The 19,390-nt window shown below is 41.2% G+C and overlaps 1 protein-coding gene across 5 annotated transcripts in view; it reads left to right on the forward strand.

The window, feature by feature from the left end:
* Positions 1 to 8,900: 8,900 nt before the first annotated feature.
* LOC133140851 (glutamate receptor ionotropic, NMDA 1-like) overlaps positions 8,901 to 19,390 on the forward strand; it is a 35,670-nt gene continuing 25,180 nt past the window's right edge. For 2 of the 5 annotated variants that reach the window (XM_061261104.1, XM_061261106.1), the window contains exons 1-6: positions 8,901 to 9,409; positions 12,149 to 12,283; positions 12,738 to 12,914; positions 17,641 to 17,703; positions 18,375 to 18,472; positions 18,791 to 18,912. In XM_061261104.1, the coding sequence (XP_061117088.1) occupies positions 9,161 to 9,409; positions 12,149 to 12,283; positions 12,738 to 12,914; positions 17,641 to 17,703; positions 18,375 to 18,472; positions 18,791 to 18,912 (844 nt within the window). In that variant the 5' untranslated portion in view covers positions 8,901 to 9,160. The remainder of the gene's footprint in view (positions 9,410 to 12,148; positions 12,284 to 12,737; positions 12,915 to 17,640; positions 17,704 to 18,374; positions 18,473 to 18,790; positions 18,913 to 19,390) is intronic. The other 3 variants (XM_061261105.1, XM_061261108.1, XM_061261103.1) reach the window with 2 other exon arrangements.

Below are 19,390 nucleotides of genomic sequence, written 5' to 3' on the forward strand. Positions count from 1 at the left end.
CATGGTCCTGACTGACACGTTTGACTGACAGTCGAAGCCTATGCCACTTATTGCAAAGAGTAGGAGGGGGGGTGTTCCCTTTGTCCTGGTCAAATTCCCCACCCAGTGGAATCAGTCTTATCATCCCTTATCATTTTATCATCCCTTGGTTTGACTGGCTTAATAATTCCCTCCCTTTATTCTTCAGCTTATCTGATTGGAGGGTTCTGGCACAAAATGGCTGACAGGTGGCTGATACGCAGTGATGGCTGTTATCAGCTTCCTTGTGAAACTTGTGAAAGGTGCTGTTATTATTATTATTGTTATCATCATAATACTACGCAGGATTTCTATCCTTGCGGAGGTCCTGGGTTCAAAGAAGTCCCCTCCTCCATCTTCAACCCTGCCAAATCCCCTCCGTTTCTATATTTTATATGTTTTTATGTTTTTTTATTTTTATATTTCCATTCCTTCCTTTGATAGCTGTCACCATTGAGGAAGAGCCAGATTGTTTTTGAATGTTTGAGTTACAAATACTCCACTGAAACATCCCGAACACATCTCAGAAGGAGACATACAGGCAGAGGAGCATGGATTCGGCAAATGTGCCAAATACTGATATCGCCAGTACATCATAGATATGACTGAGCATGGTTATTATATAACATTTTCAAGTGAAAATCCTTCATACTATGCCTTTATAGTCTCTGATGTTTTGCAGCACAGAGCCTCACGTTTCAGTGCATTTGAACCACTTTGAAAGCCAATACCCCCTCTCTACATTAATTAGGAAATTGAACATCAGACAGATTTCTGAGCCTGTCCATTGTGACCGAAGGACGTGGAATTGCACCAGTATGCTAATTAAGGGACAGTGTGCCAAGTGTTTCATGTTCTAATCATATGCAGAAGCTTTGAGATTTGTATTTAATATTCTTGGCATCAAAAATAGACTGAAGTGCGTCACTCTGTATGTACAAAGATCATATATATATATATATATATATATATATATATATATATATATATATATATATATAGAAAAATAAACCCAGGAAAAGCGTTTGGTTGTACGTGCCAAGAATCGACCCTTCCCAGCAGTTATTTTGTTAGCAGTTTCATAGTAATTCATATTTGAGTAATGAATTGATCGATTGCTTGTTTTGTTTATTCAAAAGGCGAAGTAATTTATTCCCCTGGGGCTTCTTTTCACAAATGCTTATTGTCCCCTTTCCAGAAAATGTAAAATGTATTTTACAATCAAGTTTGATTAATTGAAATGTAAATACGAGTTATAATGGGACGAAATGGAGATTTTATTTTCTGCGGCGAACAGCCTGAGGTGCCTTGTAAATCGCTGAATGTTGTGGAGTTGATTCCCAGGCCCGGGTGTGCAATGGCGGAGCAGCTTGCGGGGCTGTCGTCTTCTGTGGCTCTCGCTCTCCCGAGCGGCGTGATTGACATTTGCCGGGGCAGCCAACGGCTCAGCACGGCGGTGCTGCTGTCATTGAAGAGCGTGTGAGCGCGTGCTTTTTACGGCGCACAGCTGGGCCGCGGGGCTCCGTTACGAAACGCACGCATGTCGCACATAAAGCCGTCTCGTCTTGTTCAGTCTGTGCCATTCAATATGCATTAACATGAGAAAATATGACTTCATATTACTGTAACTGCTACGTATGTGACCAGACAGCATACAGCACTCGTATATCTCTGGTTATGTATTTATTTTGTTTATTTCAAGTTCAGCTCTATATTCGAAGCATATATTGTTCATTGCATTTATTTTCTGTATGCTTTCTAGTTAATCTTCAGAATATCCTGTGAATAGCCTACTTGTTTGGGCTTTGGGCTGACCAGACTCCTTAGAGAATGTCCCTTTTATGAACTAATTCATGAAATGATAGGGAAACAGCAGATTGTGTTTTACCGATTTGTACAGATAACCAGTGAATGGTGGTTACTTATAAAGTAAGTTGTACTAACATTTAATTATAGTTGACCTTTATAATTGCAGGATTTAAGAAAAAAATGCTGTTCGGTTTCTGAATGTGTATATGCCTTCCTGGAATATTTTATAGTATTGACAAATTACTCAAACATTGTTTCTCTCACTGATCGACTGTAGCAAACTAATACGATTTGAATTTACATTGTGGTTTACCATCCAGATGAGCTAAATTGAGAGTGCCCTTGTGTTAGAATCAAGAACAACAGAGTTTTGCTTATTTCTATGCATGTGAACCCTGAATGTACTGTATGTGAGAAAGATAAATCTTTGGGAGAATTGTATTCCAGGAAAATTTTCAATAAACAAAATTATTTTTGAATGTACTATATCCTTGTTCTGCTTATTATCTGTTTATATTGTATTGATATGCCATTTTTTTCATGATAAAATTTCAGGAAACCAATCCCAAAATACTAAATGGCAGAAGCCTACTTGGCCCGTGTGCTGTCTGCATGAGTGGTGGGTCGAGGTTCTGGTGGTCCTAGGTGAGGAAGTAGGGGAGACAGGGGCGCAGAACAGCACGGGCCAGGTTGAAACATGGGGATTTTGCATAGCTGCATTTGCGCAGGAATGATGGGTTCGTTTTGACGTATGTATACTCGCTTCTCCTGTTTTAGTACCCTGAAAATCATGTTTTCTTCCACTAAAGCGTTTTCCAATTAACTGATGATGTGTGAACGCCACAGACTTCAAATATACATCATTTAAATCACTGTCTTGTGGGTAATAACGCAGAGTGTCAGGAACCCGGGCAAGGGGAACCAGTTACAGACTCAGGGGTGAGAAAAAGCACAGGGAAAACACGGGGAAGCAAAAAGGCAAGAACCCAAAAACACAGAGTGAGGGAGAGAGAGGCAGAAAAACAGGGTGGCAAAAAGAAAGAACCACAAAAAGGAATACAAGGACAGTCTCAGGAAACTGGAGAAGACGACCTCACCCTGAGAAGCTGAAAAGGACAGGTATAAATACAAAACTGATTGAACAGACAACGAGAAACAAGTGAGAAGCAAGATAGACAGGAAGGAAATCTGGTGGAGGCAGAGACACTAAATACAGAGCAGGTGAGACAAAAACATACAGAAAAACACAGAACCTGACACATAGTTTTTTGCAGATTTCACTAGCAAGCAGAGACTGTGAGCCATGCAGGAGTACAACTAGCACAGCCGGGGCATGTTGGAACGCTGTGTTCCAACATGTCCCCGCTTATTATAAGTGCATCAGCCACAACAGCTTTTAAAAGTCTACACAAAATAATGACGCTTTCTACAGGAAATGTATGAAAAATTTAAGCAGTAAGAAATGCTGGATTCACCATCATTTGCAACACCAACAATACCAAAAGCATTTTCCAGTCCGTTTTCCTACATTTTGGACAGTGACATTTGGTGACAGTTTCACTCCTGTTACTTTCGACTGAACTGTAATCGCCAGGGATGTCTGTGCCGATGGTCTATAGTCATAGCAAAGACATGCGTCTTCTTTCTGGATTAAAAATATTTGCTGTAATATCTGTATATGTTTTTTAATTAAGTGAAAACCTTAAAGTGTTTGGTTGTTCCCTGATCCCTGATCTCCCCTACCTCTCCTGTGCACATTGTTCTGAATTTGATAACTGCTGCTACATCTGTTCCAAACCAATCTGAAAGATAATTGCAACCTTGACAATGCATGGCTAGCTTCTAGGGCCCAGTGCTGAGAGCTCCCAAACTGGTCGGCCCTTCTTTTAGCAGAAGAAAGATTAACACTGTTAATGTGCTATTTTTGCTCAGGAGACACTTTATACTTTAGCCAACAGCTTTACACCGCATGTATCATCCAAATTCAAGCATCACCCATCAAATGCTGCAGCGAAACAGCATGCGCTAATCTCGTGTTTGGATTAAATGGTGTCATATAAAATGTGTGCGTTGTGAGTATATCAGAGATACAGTGTAGTCTGTTAGTATTTGGACAGTGACAACATTTATTTTTGTTTTCGCTCAGTACTCCTGCAAAACCAGTTGGTTAAAATGCACTTTTAAGATTTAATTTGATCCATATTGGGTGAACAGTGTAGGAATTACAGCAATCTTTATACATAGTCCCCCCAATTTTAGGAGTCTCAATATGGATCAAATTAAACCTTGCTCTTTAACCACATAGCAATTGTTTTATTTCAACTGTTTGTTCAGTGGAGTACAGAGCAAAAACAACAAAATACTGTCACTGTCCAAATACTTACAGACTGCACTGTACATTCATCAGTATCTCTCCCCTTTCCTGAAAGGATAAACCTCACCATTTTAAAGTCATCTCCCCAGCCACAACACAACAGTGTTTTGATGTATGGTGCTGATTTTGCTTGTGATTTTTTTTTAGCCCCTGTTCACAGTATCCCTGTGGTCATCCCTTTATGGTCTTCTTGCTGCTGGCTGGGATCGCACCTTATACCAAAATTGTTCAGCAGACTCTGGAAGCCCTGTTGCCGGCTGACTCCAGAGGGTGGCACTCCTGTGCTGGGATATCCAGCAGATGCAGCAAGGACACTTTTCACCTGCTTTTAACATCTTTTCAACTGCCTCCGGGTTCTACGCCAAGTCATTATCTTACCGGTTTACTGAACTGAATTTCTGTAACAGTAAGGTCACTGCCACTATATTTTGTGACCGGACAGCTCTACCTGGCTACTTTCTATCTCTTCTTCCTCCAGACATTTTGTTTCAACTACTGCTAACAGCCTCATCCGTTTACAGCAGCCTACTGTCCATGGCCGTTCATGTCTCCTGCTTAACTCGGCACACGCTGGTTTCAGTCAGAGAATGGGAGATGATTACCTCAGCTGTGATCTCTGAAGGCCGTGTGTTAAATTTAACAGCCCAGTGTGAGTGCCTGTCCCTCGGGTGTGTGTCCTGCTGTCACCCTTACCACTCCTTATGATGACATGACATTGGATGTACTGGATGTACCTTGAGAGAGCCACTTTCTCTTCCTTTTGCCCAAGCAGTCCTGACCAACAGGTTCCTCAAGAGTCCACAAGTGACATTTCTTTCCACAATTCTTGTACTGTGACTGGGAATACATCCAGTGGCTCAACAAGCAACTGAAGTTAATATCATAATTGATCCTTAACGTGCAGACAATAAGTAAATAAAGTTCTGGAGGCCAAATTGCTCATTGAGTTCTAATATTCGTATATGAAAATATCGCAATGTAACTATTTATCTGAACTAAACCGAATGTATTTGCATTTTTCTTCCATTTAGTTTTATACCTTGAATACCCAGAATTGAACATAAACACTGTTATGGATATACTACGTATACATTATATAACTATACTATATTAGGTTTGCTATGCACTGCAAACATACTTAAAAATAATTCAATCTCAACAGGTATTTTAGGCTCATATTGATGCTCTTATTTCTTTCACTTTACTTTAGAGACAATCTAAGATCTTCAATTACAAGACTAAAAACGGTTTTTAAGACAGTAATTTCGGCTGCAGATGTGACGCTAATGTTTATTAGTGTCCTCCATTATTGGAAGATGTTGCTTTTTTGAGGACCGCTAAAAATAACTGCCTGTTTCCACAGAGAGAATGCTACAGAGAAGAGGAAGAGAGTCACAGAAAGGAGGCATGAGGCACCTCACATTTCTTCATGCTAAGCGGTCTCCTTGATGAGCACAACTTTCAAAATAATGAAACAGGCCTCAGGAAACATCTCTGGCAGAAGTAATGGTCTTCAATAATGCATACAGGGGAACATATGCTACAAAAGAATCACATTAAGGGTGCGACTGTGGAAAACAAGGCCTAACGCTTTATGCTCAATTTGCTATCTTCTTATTAGTCTGCCTTTCTACCCCCTTCTGTACATTTTAAATTTAGCACAAGTAGAAGGCACCATCCCCCCTACTCCCCAAATCAAATGAAAGACAATTTGCTGTGCATTCAAGCTGTAACATGCACGACAAGGCAAGGAGAATTTAAGGTCTTCCCGATTAAATAAAACACTGGTCTAAATGAGCAAATCAGTATTTGGAATACTGGTGCTGCAAACTGTTGCTGGTGTCTTCCATATGAGTTCCACTGAGTTGCTTCCGTGGTGAAAAGGTCAGTAATATTTTTTTTCTGTCACTGTTTTAATCTGCCATTGTATATGAAAAGATATTTTAGCTCACTCCACTGAGCCAGATGAATACCACATAGGATCTAGTGATGAAATGGTGAGCCTTTTCTCTGCTGTCGCTGTGGCGACCCAGTTCGGGATTCACTGTAGTATGATTTAAAAGAGCCCGGAGCATCTTATAGCAGGAGCTTCTCTGCTGCCAAGTTGCGTGCCTGATCTGTGTGCCTCAGTGTCTCTGCATTGGGCAGAATGGCCTTTGCTCAATGATTTCCTTCGATTGGCTGTGTGAACAGTGTGGCCCTTCACTCTCAGCCGAGGACTCGGAGGGGTTGAAGGTAATTGGTTAATTGTGCGGAAACTTGATTGGTTGCTCTGGAATCGCAGGAATAGTCCTCCCTTTTCTCCCCAAGTGGAGATATTTATGTGGTGTCCCCCCTCCTGGTGTTCCACCTCCCATGGGCCCCCTGCATCAGTGGCTACTAATCTGTCCATAACCTAAATCTCTGCTTTAAGGACATCCGAGAAATATGATGGGGTAAAGAACTGCAGTTTGTGTGATTGTGAATGGTCTTAGTGTCTCCCTGCCGGTTCCTAAAGTACATAGTATGTTTGCTGCAGCAACATGTGTATTCTTACTTTAGTATCTATGGTGGTTTAGGAAGTACAGGTATGAGTACCGTCGCATATGTGAGCATGTATGTACAAATGAGTGCTGTGCAGTCAATGTAAGTGTGCATGAATATTCATGGGTGTGCATGTGTTTATATGCATGTGCGCCCGTTTTTGTGTATATAATTCCTTGCACAGATTCCTGTGTCTGAGTATGCATGTGCATGTGGCTGTATGAATGTGTGTGTCTGTGTTTTTGTGCATTTGTGCGGATGTCTGTAGCCATTACTGTACGAGGAGGTATGTGAAAGAGTGTGCGTGCGCGAGTGTGCAGACCAGCCCGTGCACGTGTAAGTGCATGTGTGAATCGTGAGGTCTTAGTAACCTTGATGCTTGATGCTGGGTTTTTGTTTTCAGTGCTGTAAAGCACTTTGTGCTGTACGCTCGAAAAGTGCTTAACAAATAAAGTTATCATCGTTATTATTATTATTCTCTTTTTCAGTGCTGTAGTAATGAGCATATGTGAGGACCTAGTGGCACCGAGAGGCGTTAAATGAAGCCGCTGTTACGCAGACTGCCGCTGCTTTATTGATGTGGAGAGCTGCGGGGGGAGGGGCAGCAAACGTGGCGCGGGCCAGAAGGAACCATGTCGGCCCTTTGATTGTGTGGCTCTCAGCAGGACAGGATCAGAGTCCTCGTTGCTTCTGACATAAAGACCACACACTGTCTCCAACTGTAACAGTGCATCTGTCTCTGTGTCTGTAGAAGAGAAAAGAGAGAGAGAGAGAGAGAGAGAGAGAGAGAGAGAGAGTAAATAAAATATACGATGTACCTTCCAGCTCCTATTAAGATTCTGGAAACGAATGCAATAACGCTATGGTTTAAACATGCGCACGCACTGGCAGTTGTTCTCATGTCTGCTTTCGCTTTCAGTGGCTTCCATAGCTTGCAATAGTTCCTTAATCCACATGCTTCATTAAAAATGAAATGCTGATTGGTCATAGCTTAGGCTAGGCAGACCGCAAATATTGAAAATGCCCTTGCGTATTTAATTCATAAGTACTCTCCTATTCTTTTTGGATGTTGGAGGCGTTTACTACCACAGAGGTACGTCGTTTTCAAAAACTAGCTTGAGCCAGAGATTCTTGTTTCCTTGGTAACCGAGGTCTGGTTGAATTTCTCGCTCTACTGTTCTGGAGCGTTCTGCCTGGAGCCCCTCTAATAGATGCACCTCCCATTTGGATTAAACATGATCTTATATCTAAACAGAATAAATATTATTTCGATTTCTTTAATAATCCCGTTATTTTCAGGACACTTCATAAAATATTCTTTCAAATGCATGTATTATTCATGAGTATGTACTGTTATGAATCATTTAATAGACTGGATGAAGAGGTGGTGGCCCTGTTGGTAAGGCTTCATATATTCTGAGCTGTGAAATTATTTATATATTGTATAGACAAATCGATGCAATCTGCAAAAGAATCGTATGCGGATTTTCTCCATGATTGTAGAGGTTAATCCGCGGATAACCTGGTTATATAATCAAATAACTGTCGTCGAAGAACACTTATCAACAGTGACATACTGTACGCTCGGTGGTTTGGTGCTTTTAGGTGAGTGAATTTTCAAAGTGAAGAGATTTACAGTTGATCTCTCAGGAGACGTTCAACAGAAAAAACATCTTTCACTATAATGAGCAGATTTAACATACTTCTTCCATCGTATTTTAACCTCCAGGCCCTATCAACACATGTACATATAATAATTATATCTATTCATTGTTAACACGTGCTGATTCGCCCATGTTTCCTACCTGACAGACATGACAGAGAAAGCCAGATTAAATTTTACTTGACAATAAACTGCAAATAAACTATAGGAAGAACCAGGTATCATGTTTGAAGGACGTCACGTTTGTAGAGAAAACCACTTGGTCGTTCAAGCAAAACACAAAAGGAATATCGAGTGGGGGTCCGTGGGCGGGCACGCGCCTCAGTGCGCAGGCACCGTGGTCAGAACCACGGACAGCCGCTCACACGGAGGTTTCGCTCATTTGTCTCACAGCCCAACAGTACCTCGGACAGTGCCGAGGCAGAAGCAAGCGGGCGTCGACATGCACTTCTCCAAGCAGACGAAAAGCATTGTATGGTCCTGTAGAGTGAATAGAATTTCATCACACATAAGAAACAAACGAAGGATTTGCTGAGGATTTGGAAAACACGAAGAAATTAACGGGATATAAAATATCTATTAATTGTCCAGCGACTCACTCACACATAAATAGCGGGCATTCCTTCGCAGTGTATGTTAATGTAACCACATTCCAGCGGTACACTGGGACTGCAGGCGGTCAGAGAAGCGCGGAAATAAGACGGACACACCGATCCACAGACAGCAGAAAGAGACACGACCCGGGATCACGGAGCTACGGAGTTTTACACAAAATGCGTCTCTGTCTGCTTGCCATTTTCTTCTCGTGCTCCTTTGCGCGTGGCGGGTGTGAGCCGAAGATGGTCAACATCGGCGCCGTCCTGAGTCAGAAGAGGTATGAACAGGTGTTCAAGGACGCGGTCGCCCAAGCCAACAACATATACGGAAAAGATAAGTTCAAGCTGAACGCCATCTCTGTCACCCACAAACCCAACGCTATTCAGATGGCTCTTTCCGTCTGCGAAGACCTCATCTCAAGCCAGGTAATTTAACGTTAGTAATAAAACACGCTTTTCTAAGCTCATCAAATAATTATTTGCAAAGATTTTCTTTAGGACGTCCACACGTTTAAAGGTCATATACACATCATAATGATATGCAGATAGAGTAGATAGCTTACAGCACAGTAACGTTCATTGTGGAGGGCAAAGAAGAAACCAATATTTAATGGAAAAACTAAATAAGCAGAATAAACATTTACAGAGCAAAGCTGGAAATTCGCCAGAAGCGTACGGTTTGAGATGACCTGTATGGGCTCAGTAAAACACACGGTGTCGTATCAGACAAGCTGTCGAGAAAGCAGCACCATAACAGTTTAAAACACATGAATGGCGAATGGAAGCCAACTGTATTGAACCGGCTACACCCACTTTCGAAAAAAGACAAAATAAACGAATTGCATGATGCACGAAGAAAGTGGCATGGTAAATATAAGACAAAAAGCAAAGATGTATCGCTTACAAAAAATATATATATTGAGGAATAACCTTACAAGTAATCCTCCCATTTACGGTCCACGGTTTACCTGTTACGAAAAGCCTATTAAGATGATGTGACTACTCGTCTGGGCTCACAGAGGATGTGTTCTTTCAAAAAATATTAGACAGCCGTTCTTTTAGAATTAAAGTTCAACACAATCTCACAACTGAATGCTCAGTAGCCTAAATCAGAACGCCGATTAAATGTTCTTGCAACCTTGTGTGTGCGTGTAGTCAGATTCCCCATGAGAACATGGTGTTCAACAAATCTAAACTTTGTGATTCTTGTATATTTAATTTATTGTTTACCACATCCAAGAAGGCTTATTCATATTTCACGCTCTGCCTTAGCAAAAAAATCACCTAAAACGTAATGTTGGTCAATTTAGTTGTTGATATAGCTAGACTAACTTGGTGATTGATTTCGTTGGCTATATAAACCCATAAGCTTTGAAACACAAACCAAATGTTTTAAAACTGCCAAAATGTTTATTGAAAAATATCCGCGTTGACGTGGAAAGTAATTTTGGGCACACATCCCTCGCTTCATATTAATTGATCAGCTATTTTTTACTGTCGGTCGACGTGACAGTGCACAATGATAAATAAAATAGTCAGCAAAATTATCTAACGTATTCAGCATTATCAATATAGATGCAAGTAAAATGTCTTTTTCTTTTTTTTTTCATTGATTTTTCATGCGTATGTTGCAAGCCTGATGCATGCAAATGGTTTTCTATTATACTAGTATAGACATATCAGACATAGTCTATATTGATAGTGACGGCTATTAAGCGACGACTGTGTCGATAGGCCCAAATAATCCCTATATGACGCAGTTGTCACTATTGTGATTCCCACATTCAACAACCACATCTCACAGTCTATTCAGATTCACATTCGGAGGAGTAACAAGTGTAAAATATAGTAGCCTATAGACAATGCTTTTAATTGTGATGGACGGGTAACTATTTGGTAGTCGACAGTTCGCCTAATTAGCAAAGTCTACCCCTTTACCCAATCATAAAGCGTGATAAGAACCAGGCTATTAAATAGGGCATGAATGCCCTTTGATTTAAACGCATCAGACGTATTCACGTCCACGCTTAGCCAGGACACATTGCCCCTAACTCCAAGGAGAAGAATATCGCATTTTCATCTCTCACGCTCAAACCGAGTGGAAAAACAGGAATAATGAGGAATAAAACGTGACGTATCCGGTAGCACTGATTTTACGGTTTATATAGTCATAGCCCATACCGGGTTTGACGGCGTAGAGCCCCGAGGCGCTGACCCTGGATCCGTTACACTGGTTGGGGTTAGGATTGGCTTGGTCAGCTGATCCCAGATCGGGCACTTTACTGGAAGGAAAATGGAATCTGATTCCAGTTTAAAAAGGAGGCCAACATGGCGGCAAGATCAACATCTGCCTTGTTCTTGTGAAGGGAAAGCCTGTGATGCTGCGAGTGGTTGAGCCTCTTAGTTAAAAGATTATTGACGTCAAAAAAAAAAAAAGAAAAAAAAAAAGAAAAAAAAAGAGAAACATCATGCCTTACCAGCACCCTTACCACCAAAAATGTCTCCGGCACCCCAATCCATCAGTCATTCTCATGTATAGAACCAACAAAAATTGAGTGGTAATTGTGTATGATAGCTTACATTTGTATACACATTTCAATTTTCTCTTTAGTGGTTGTGCAGGCTGACATAAACCATATTGTTAGCTGTTAGTTCCAAAATAATTTTCAACTGTACTTTAACAATGGAATAGTTCCCCTCCACAAATGTACAGCAAATGTGTGGTAAACATGTTGTTTTGCACCCATTGTGAATGCACCGTACGATAATCCTCCCCAAATGTATTTGTCTCATGTTCATGTTTCTGTATTAATACATGCCTTTATCAATGTTCTAGTTCAGTGAAAACACATAAATTGCATTGTCTGTGAGTCTGTGAGTTGCTCAGGGCTACACTCATTCTAATGGCCTCATTCTAAACCTGAAGGCTGGATAAACATCCTGACATACTACATAAGGTCACACACACACACACACACACACACACACACACACACACACACACACACACACACACACACACACACACAAGCAGAGCAATACATATAAAGGACAAATTACTTCAGAGGAGAAAGATGTGTACCTTTGCATCTGCTTGGAGGGACAGCACTGCCTCACCTGACTTGTGTCCACAGCAGAAGTATAATGCTCTCTTTGCGCCCACAGGTGTACGCAATCCTGGTGAGTCACCCACCACAGTCTGTTGACCACCTCACCCCCACACCTGTGTCCTACACCGCTGGATTCTACCGCATCCCAGTAGTGGGGCTGACTACGCGCATGTCCATCTACTCAGACAAGGTGAGCACCTGCTTCCATGGTGACCGTGAGCTTCCTTTTGGCCCTGTTTGTTACAGAGGAACAGGAAGCTTCCCCCCCCCGTCCATTTTGGCTCTAATCTGCATGCTCTCAGTGTGGCGACAGACATTAGAGGCCCACAGGCATCAGTGTTCTCTTCCTGGTTTCAGTAACTAAAACACCCACAAGACATTCACAAAGAGCAGTGACGTAGGTTTTTTGAAAAGTCCCCAACCCTACCCCACCCCTCTGCCTCCTGTGGTCAGCTGATTGTGTTAACATTCAGCGACATCATCCGATAATTATGCAGAAACATACATCATGTCACCTCGGAAATAATTTTAAAAACAGCTCCAAAAAAAAAGAGAAGCAGTTAGACCCTAAATTATGCATACTTCTACTAAAATTGCGGTGTGGGGCTGCTCTCTCCCTCTCTCTCTCTCTCCTTCTTTCTCAGAGCATCCACCTGTCCTTCCTGCGCACGGTCCCGCCGTACTCCCACCAGGCCCAGGTGTGGTTCGACATGATGCGCGAGTTCCGCTGGAACCACATCATCCTCATCGTGAGCGATGACCACGAGGGCCGGGCCGCCCAGAAGAGGCTGGAGACGCTGCTGGAAGAGAGGGAGACCAAGGTGAGACGCGTGGCGTGGAGGCAGTCACGTGGTGTGTGTGTGTGCGTGTGCGTGTGCGTGTGTGTGTCGTGTACACGTGTATCCTGTACTTTAATATCTCAATGGTCTTCTATGTATGTAACTGTTTTCTTTTCTGTTGTGTAAACGCATTTCTTTCCATTTGTAACATTGGCAAACATTTTTTATGCTAGAGGCATCGACAGCGTCTTAAGTGGTTTATCTGACAAAACTCTGTATTTTCGACTCATCTCACGTTAATTTTTTGCCATAGTCAAATTCTCCTACGTGTCAATCCACACCGGGAGCAAAAAAATACTTAACCTGGGGCTGTGCAAAAAATCAACGATTTCCAGATGGTTAAGCAGCTAAATACATCAGTTTTTTTTTTGTATTTGGGTGTTTGTTCTTGCTTTGAAATGATGTGCATCAGTGTGGAGTGGCGGAAGCAGTTATATAACGGGCATGAATGTCGACAGGATGCGTTTTGTGCGACTCCACCGCTGTTGTTGGTATGATTGAAGCAGAAAGTGTCGGTGTTCGGCTTTATCTGATCCTCTTATCTCGCGACCTAAAATGATGGACGGTTGGGTCTGTCTGAAACCAGAATCAGGTGCAATTCTCTGCGCTACCACTTTGATCTGGGGGCGTTTAGACGGGCACAGGTCTTGGTGGTTTTCATAGCTCTGTGCCTTCTGTGGTCACGTATTTTCGATTTAGCGAGGGGTTGTGCCACTTGATTCTCAAATCAAAACTGTCATAATGGCAGGGAATGCACAGCTGGCCACAATCCCGCCACTAATCTGATCTGATCGCAAAGCCTTTCAGGAAATGGGTTCTCTGCCCTCGCTGATGTGCCAACAAATGAAATCGTTTAATGTTCTGCCTGAACTCAGAGGTGGACCCCGGTAATCGTCCTGCATCACACTCTTACCTTCGAACACAACCGCGTTCTACTGCATGAACCGGGCTATGAGGAGCACTTGTCATACATATTGCTGGCTTCTTTATTATTTATCATTTATTATATTTGTTGTGAAGCTTTATGCACGCAGTAGGTACTGTGTGAGAGACTATACACCTATTGCTTATTCATTTTGATGTATTTTGCGGATTTCTGTGGTATTTCTGGCTTTTATGACTTTACTATTGCTTTGTGCTATGATGCTACTACTACAAATAATAAAAATGTGGAAAGATATGATTATTAATAATAACAATAACAATAATAATAATATTTTTTATTATTATTATAATCATAATTTTTTGGTAACATATTTTTGCTAAATCATAGGCTGTTTCATTATAATTGTTGCTAAAAATGTGTTGTGATGAATGGCATAGTTATATGCTACTGTAAACAGAAATGACGTTCAACTGACTGTGCCTTACTGTAAATATTTATACATTTTATTATTTCTAAAAGAAATTTGTCATACAAAGACAATAAATCAATCAAATACCAGAGAAATCCAGAGAAAATCTGAAAACTTATGCAACGAACAACAGCAACAAATATAAATTTTACAATTCATTTTTTAAATTACTAGTATTTTCAAATACTTATATTTGTACAAAGTCGCTTGATGTTTTGTCTTTTCTCTTACATCTGCCTGGATAAATTCAAAATAACTGTACAATGCAGCAGGTGTTAAATACACAGACATACACAATTACATCAAATCTCATCACCAATACTTGTACATACTGTAGGTCCATTAGTGTATAATTTACTGTACATATACAGTACCTCAGGAAGGCAGAGTGGAGCTGCAGGAGACAAACAGCAGTCAAACAGTGCTTAAATAGCTATTAAAATAGGGCATGGTTGCAGTGTGTGGGAAGACTGCATTGGTTATCAGTGGAAACACCTCCCAAGGAAGGTCCAACGTGGTAGGGATGAGTAACATACTCGGTTATAAGGCGACACCCTGCGGTCTAACAGTTGGCGCGGAGGAGTTCAGCTGTTTCATCACGCCGGGGTTATGCTCTCTCGAGGAAGTGCGATGCTGTTGATGTTGGAGCTGATCCCATCTCTCGAAATCGATTTCAGAGACTGATCTAGCGTCTTAAGGCCGGGGGCTGTTCATGGGAGTTCACTGCTGCGGAAACATGGAACAATGCCTAGTGCTCAAACAACATTTTTGATTGCTGGATTATGAAAGATCAAGGTTCAGTTGCAATTCATCAACAGAAGCATATTTTCTCGGCATAATAAAAATAAATATTGCTGTAAATGTTGCCTAATGTGCGGTAAAAGTCAGCAATAAACGGAATGAGCCAATCATTCAGCCAATAGATGTTCTTAATTATCTCTGAACCGAGAGCTTCTTCTGTTAACGACACATTTGAAGTCTGCCCTTTTTTACCTTCTGCCATATTAAATAAGTTTGAAGCATTCTCAGGGGTTCTGCAGGCCTACTGCTCCTGATTTTTAGGACAGGTCAGCGATGGCTCCAGCGTACATTCTCAGCCCCCGCCCCCCCCCCCCCCCCCATGCCATGTCCCTGCCTAGTCTGCGCTTTAATCTTAAATTAATAATGAATGTCCTATTTAAGATACTTCCTAAGAATTTTCATATTTTATTTAAAACTCCAGGCAAGTTAAACGACCTGCCAACATCTCACTTTAATTACATCTGTAAAAGAGATCCTCTGGGATCCTAACTTCTACAGAAGCACAGCTCTAATCAATATTGCATCAATATGAATCACAACATGCATCCTCACAGGAAAACTGTACTGGAGAATCAGGAAAACATCCTGAAAGGTAGGTGACACCACGTAGAGGTAATCATCACCTTCTGCTGTCTTCAAATGAAACATGTTCTTTTCTTTCAGTTACAAGTTACACTGCATTTTAACTATCCAAGATCATTTAATATTTCTTCATTTCTGACTAACCACAACTCTCTCACAACAAAAAACTGATGACCAATATGTGTCTATCCTGCCAGTATAGTACTTGGGTACCTCGCTTTTATGCTAATATTTTGGTTGTTCTATAAAATGTATATTAATCTTGAGGTAGTTTTTCTAAAATATGTTTCCCCATTTAAGCTTCCATGACAATTAGGCCTTTTTTCTGGCCTGACAATCATTTTCTGGCCTGATGTTCAAGTACAATATTTACACACACTGCAAAAATGACAGATTTTTTTTATTTTTAGACTTAAAATGCACATGGTCATCACTTAACACCAAAAAAGAGTCAATTAAATTACACTTATTTAGCAGACGCTTAAATCCAAAGCGACTTACAGTCAATTCAGTTTGAAAATCAGGAGTATAGAATGAGTAAGAGGACACACACACGTATATATCTATACACACACACACACACACACACACATGGAGTACAGGAGGAGTCATTAGTCCAATTATAAATAAATGAAAACGTGCAGGATTCCCATTACTAGCCAAGAATATCTCTGCCAAGAATATCCGGTCCTCAGCAGCAAACACACACAATAAGTCAGGGAAAATTCATTTATTCAATTTGACAAGGAATCCAAATCAATAAGTAAAGTGAGATCAAGAAATTATATTTCCACATTATACTTTCACAGACCGTATAATGGACTGCTTTGTATTCACCGTGGCATTGCACGGAGAGGGCATAAATTCTGCTTCAAAGAATAGCTCGGTGACGGCAGCTATACTGTATGTGAGAGCAATCAGGGCACGCACGCTTAGTCACGGTGTCCATTTTGTAGCTATATTGAGGTAGATGTCTCACATAATGGAAGCCTTGGAGACGGCATGGCGGCTAATAATTCCAAGGTCAAACGAGAGCAATCAATCTTCACAACGGCTTCAGAACCTGAAGGTCAAACCACAGAGCTGCTCTGAACCGGGGACTTGTTGTGCATATTTGGTCACAAATCGGGCTGGATATTTGTAGATTGGTAACAGTGGCTGTTTTTATTTCGTTGTGAGTGCTAGGTTATCAGCTTTATGTCTTGGAAGTCTTTTGTCTCTGGTACTTTTTGCAAGTACTTGTCTTCATTGCTAGTAACTAGCCTGACTGGGGCCTGTATGAGCCCGGGGAAACACTCAGCGTGTGGTAAAATAGAATTTGTTAAATGCAAAAATGTTTTGTAGTTGATGAAGTTTTTGATTAAGCAATTAAATTGCTTTTGCATGCTTATCACACATGAGCCATGCATGTCCTTTGCATTGTTTGGAAATGACCGGGCAGGTCGAGGGAGTTTGCACAGTTGTTGCAAAGCTCTGCATGCAGGAATACATTGAGAGGAGATTAGCTGAGTCTCAGAGAACTCCAGGCAAATGCCCAAACTCAAAAGTGGCTTGCTCCACACAGAACAGAATGCTTGCTTTTTTTATGACCTGACTGGCAAGTCTGAAGTTCCCTTGGAGGGTGAAAGGCCACCCCTTATAATTGAAATACGGGGAGGGCGTGAATTTGAAAAACTTCACGAAATGAAACACATATACGAAATGAGTTGAAGTTATAGAGAAACATAGAGATCAGCGAATGGTATATCGGGTCTTTGATAAGCATGCCGACAGCCCCGCTAAGTGCAGTGTACGGTTGGTGTGCGTCGAGTGGTCCTCTTTGATGTTTTGCAAGCCCCAGCGTTAGGGATTCCAATTTGAAGCAGAAAAGTGGAGATTTGTCGGAATGCTTTTACTGCCGCCATTTTTCAACTGTTTATAATATTTAATATCTGTGTCTGCATATCTTCTCTGTGCGCATTATTCATCAGAATAAAAACAGGAACTATGAAAACCTCGACCAACTGTCCTATGACAACAAGCGAGGACCCAAGGTATATTTGCATGGTCAATGCACGCCGCCCCACCAATTCTCTAAACGTAGAAAACTAGAAACCAATCAACCAGTCAAAAACCGATCCAGAAATGTTCTTATCTTGGTAGCACGCCTTTTTTATGTTGAGATTTTTTTTTTATGATTTCATAAAATCAAGAATGTTTTTTTGTGTTGGGAAAAAAAGAAAAAAGAAAAAAAAAAACACCCCGCATTTTTTTAAAGGAGTTGCATGTGTTCAGATCAGCAAGTTTGCAAGTCTGTTCCTTTGTGGACATCTGGTCGTGTGGGACAGGCACTCTTCAAATACTGAGTCTTACCTCTTCAGCATTTTCTTATTTTAATTTTTTTCTTTGGGAAAAAATACCACCACCACCCTTCCCCCTTCCCTTCACCTATTTTTGATTTCCAGTTGCATCGATCTTCTTCTCCTACCTCTAACATGCACGTTCTTTTTGGAGTCTTGATGATCCTCAGTTTGCATGCAAAAAAATGCAGACATTTTTTCCCTCTCAAGCTTTTTTTAGTTGAACAGATTCTCTTGGATTTTTTTGCTCATTTTTTTCGACAAAAAGAAAAAAGAAAAAAAAAATACTGAAAGAAAGAGCAAACAGAGCATGGTTCATGAGAGTGTAAGTAGCCTCCCTGGCTGATTGTTTACCTTAATCACAGGCAGAGAAAGTCCTCACGTTCAGCCAAGACACCAACCTCACGGCACTGCTCCAAGAGGCCAAAGAGTTGGAGGCCCGGGTCATCATCCTCTCAGCTAGGTAAGAAGCGTGAAATTATTATTGTTATTATTATAGTCGATTATTATTATTTGTCTTGCTGTGGAACTTTTTTCAAGCTCAGCCTCGCCCTGACGATTTAATCTTAACCCTTAGCCGCCGTGTGATCGCAAACAGGGAAACAATGCGCACAGTGTGCATAATGTATGTTCTACTATCTTTGACACAGAGCCAGTCCCTGGCTGAAGCTCATTTTCTCAGAGGCGATACATTGCTCACGGCAATGTGGAAAGCGACTAATCAGATCTGAACGTACTACAAACGAGGCCGTTGCTATTGTTGTTTCTCCCGTGACTTCAGCGAGGACGAAGCGGCAGCGGTCTACAAGGCGGCACGGCAACTCAACATGACGGGCTCAGGTTACGTGTGGATGGTTGGAGAGAGAGAAATGTCCGGTAAAGCCCTGAGCGAGGCTCCAGACGGTAAGTACCGCTCCTGCGTCCGGAATATGCTGGCTTCATGTTGTAATTTTTTACCAATGTGTTTATTTATTTTTCATTCCGTCAAATAGGGGGTTAAAAAAAAAACATTGCTTCTAATCAAACCATGACAACTTGGTGTTTGTTTACATGTTAATCGTTTAAACGTTTAAACATTAAAATGTTTAAAGGTTTTAAACGAGTGGTGTCCTTTCACAGCATTGTAAAAGTGAATGTCTAACAGTTGTTTGTTGTTTGAATGTGTCAGTTTCTTTTTCAGTTGGCAAAGAAATGATGAAATACATGTTTTCACCCAAAACCCAGAGGCTGTGGTTTCCCACAGCAGCTGTAGCCTACGTTGTATTGTATGTATTTTGCTTGCGTTAATAGCCTGGTTCTCATGAATTTGTGAAGGGTGCTTTGCAACCCCCCACACTGACCTGTAACTGAAATTTAATGGTAAGCAGCAACTGCATTTTCT

The sequence above is a fragment of the Conger conger genome, chromosome 11 (genome assembly GCF_963514075.1).
Source record: "Conger conger chromosome 11, fConCon1.1, whole genome shotgun sequence".
NCBI classification, from domain to species: domain Eukaryota; kingdom Metazoa; phylum Chordata; class Actinopteri; order Anguilliformes; family Congridae; genus Conger; species Conger conger.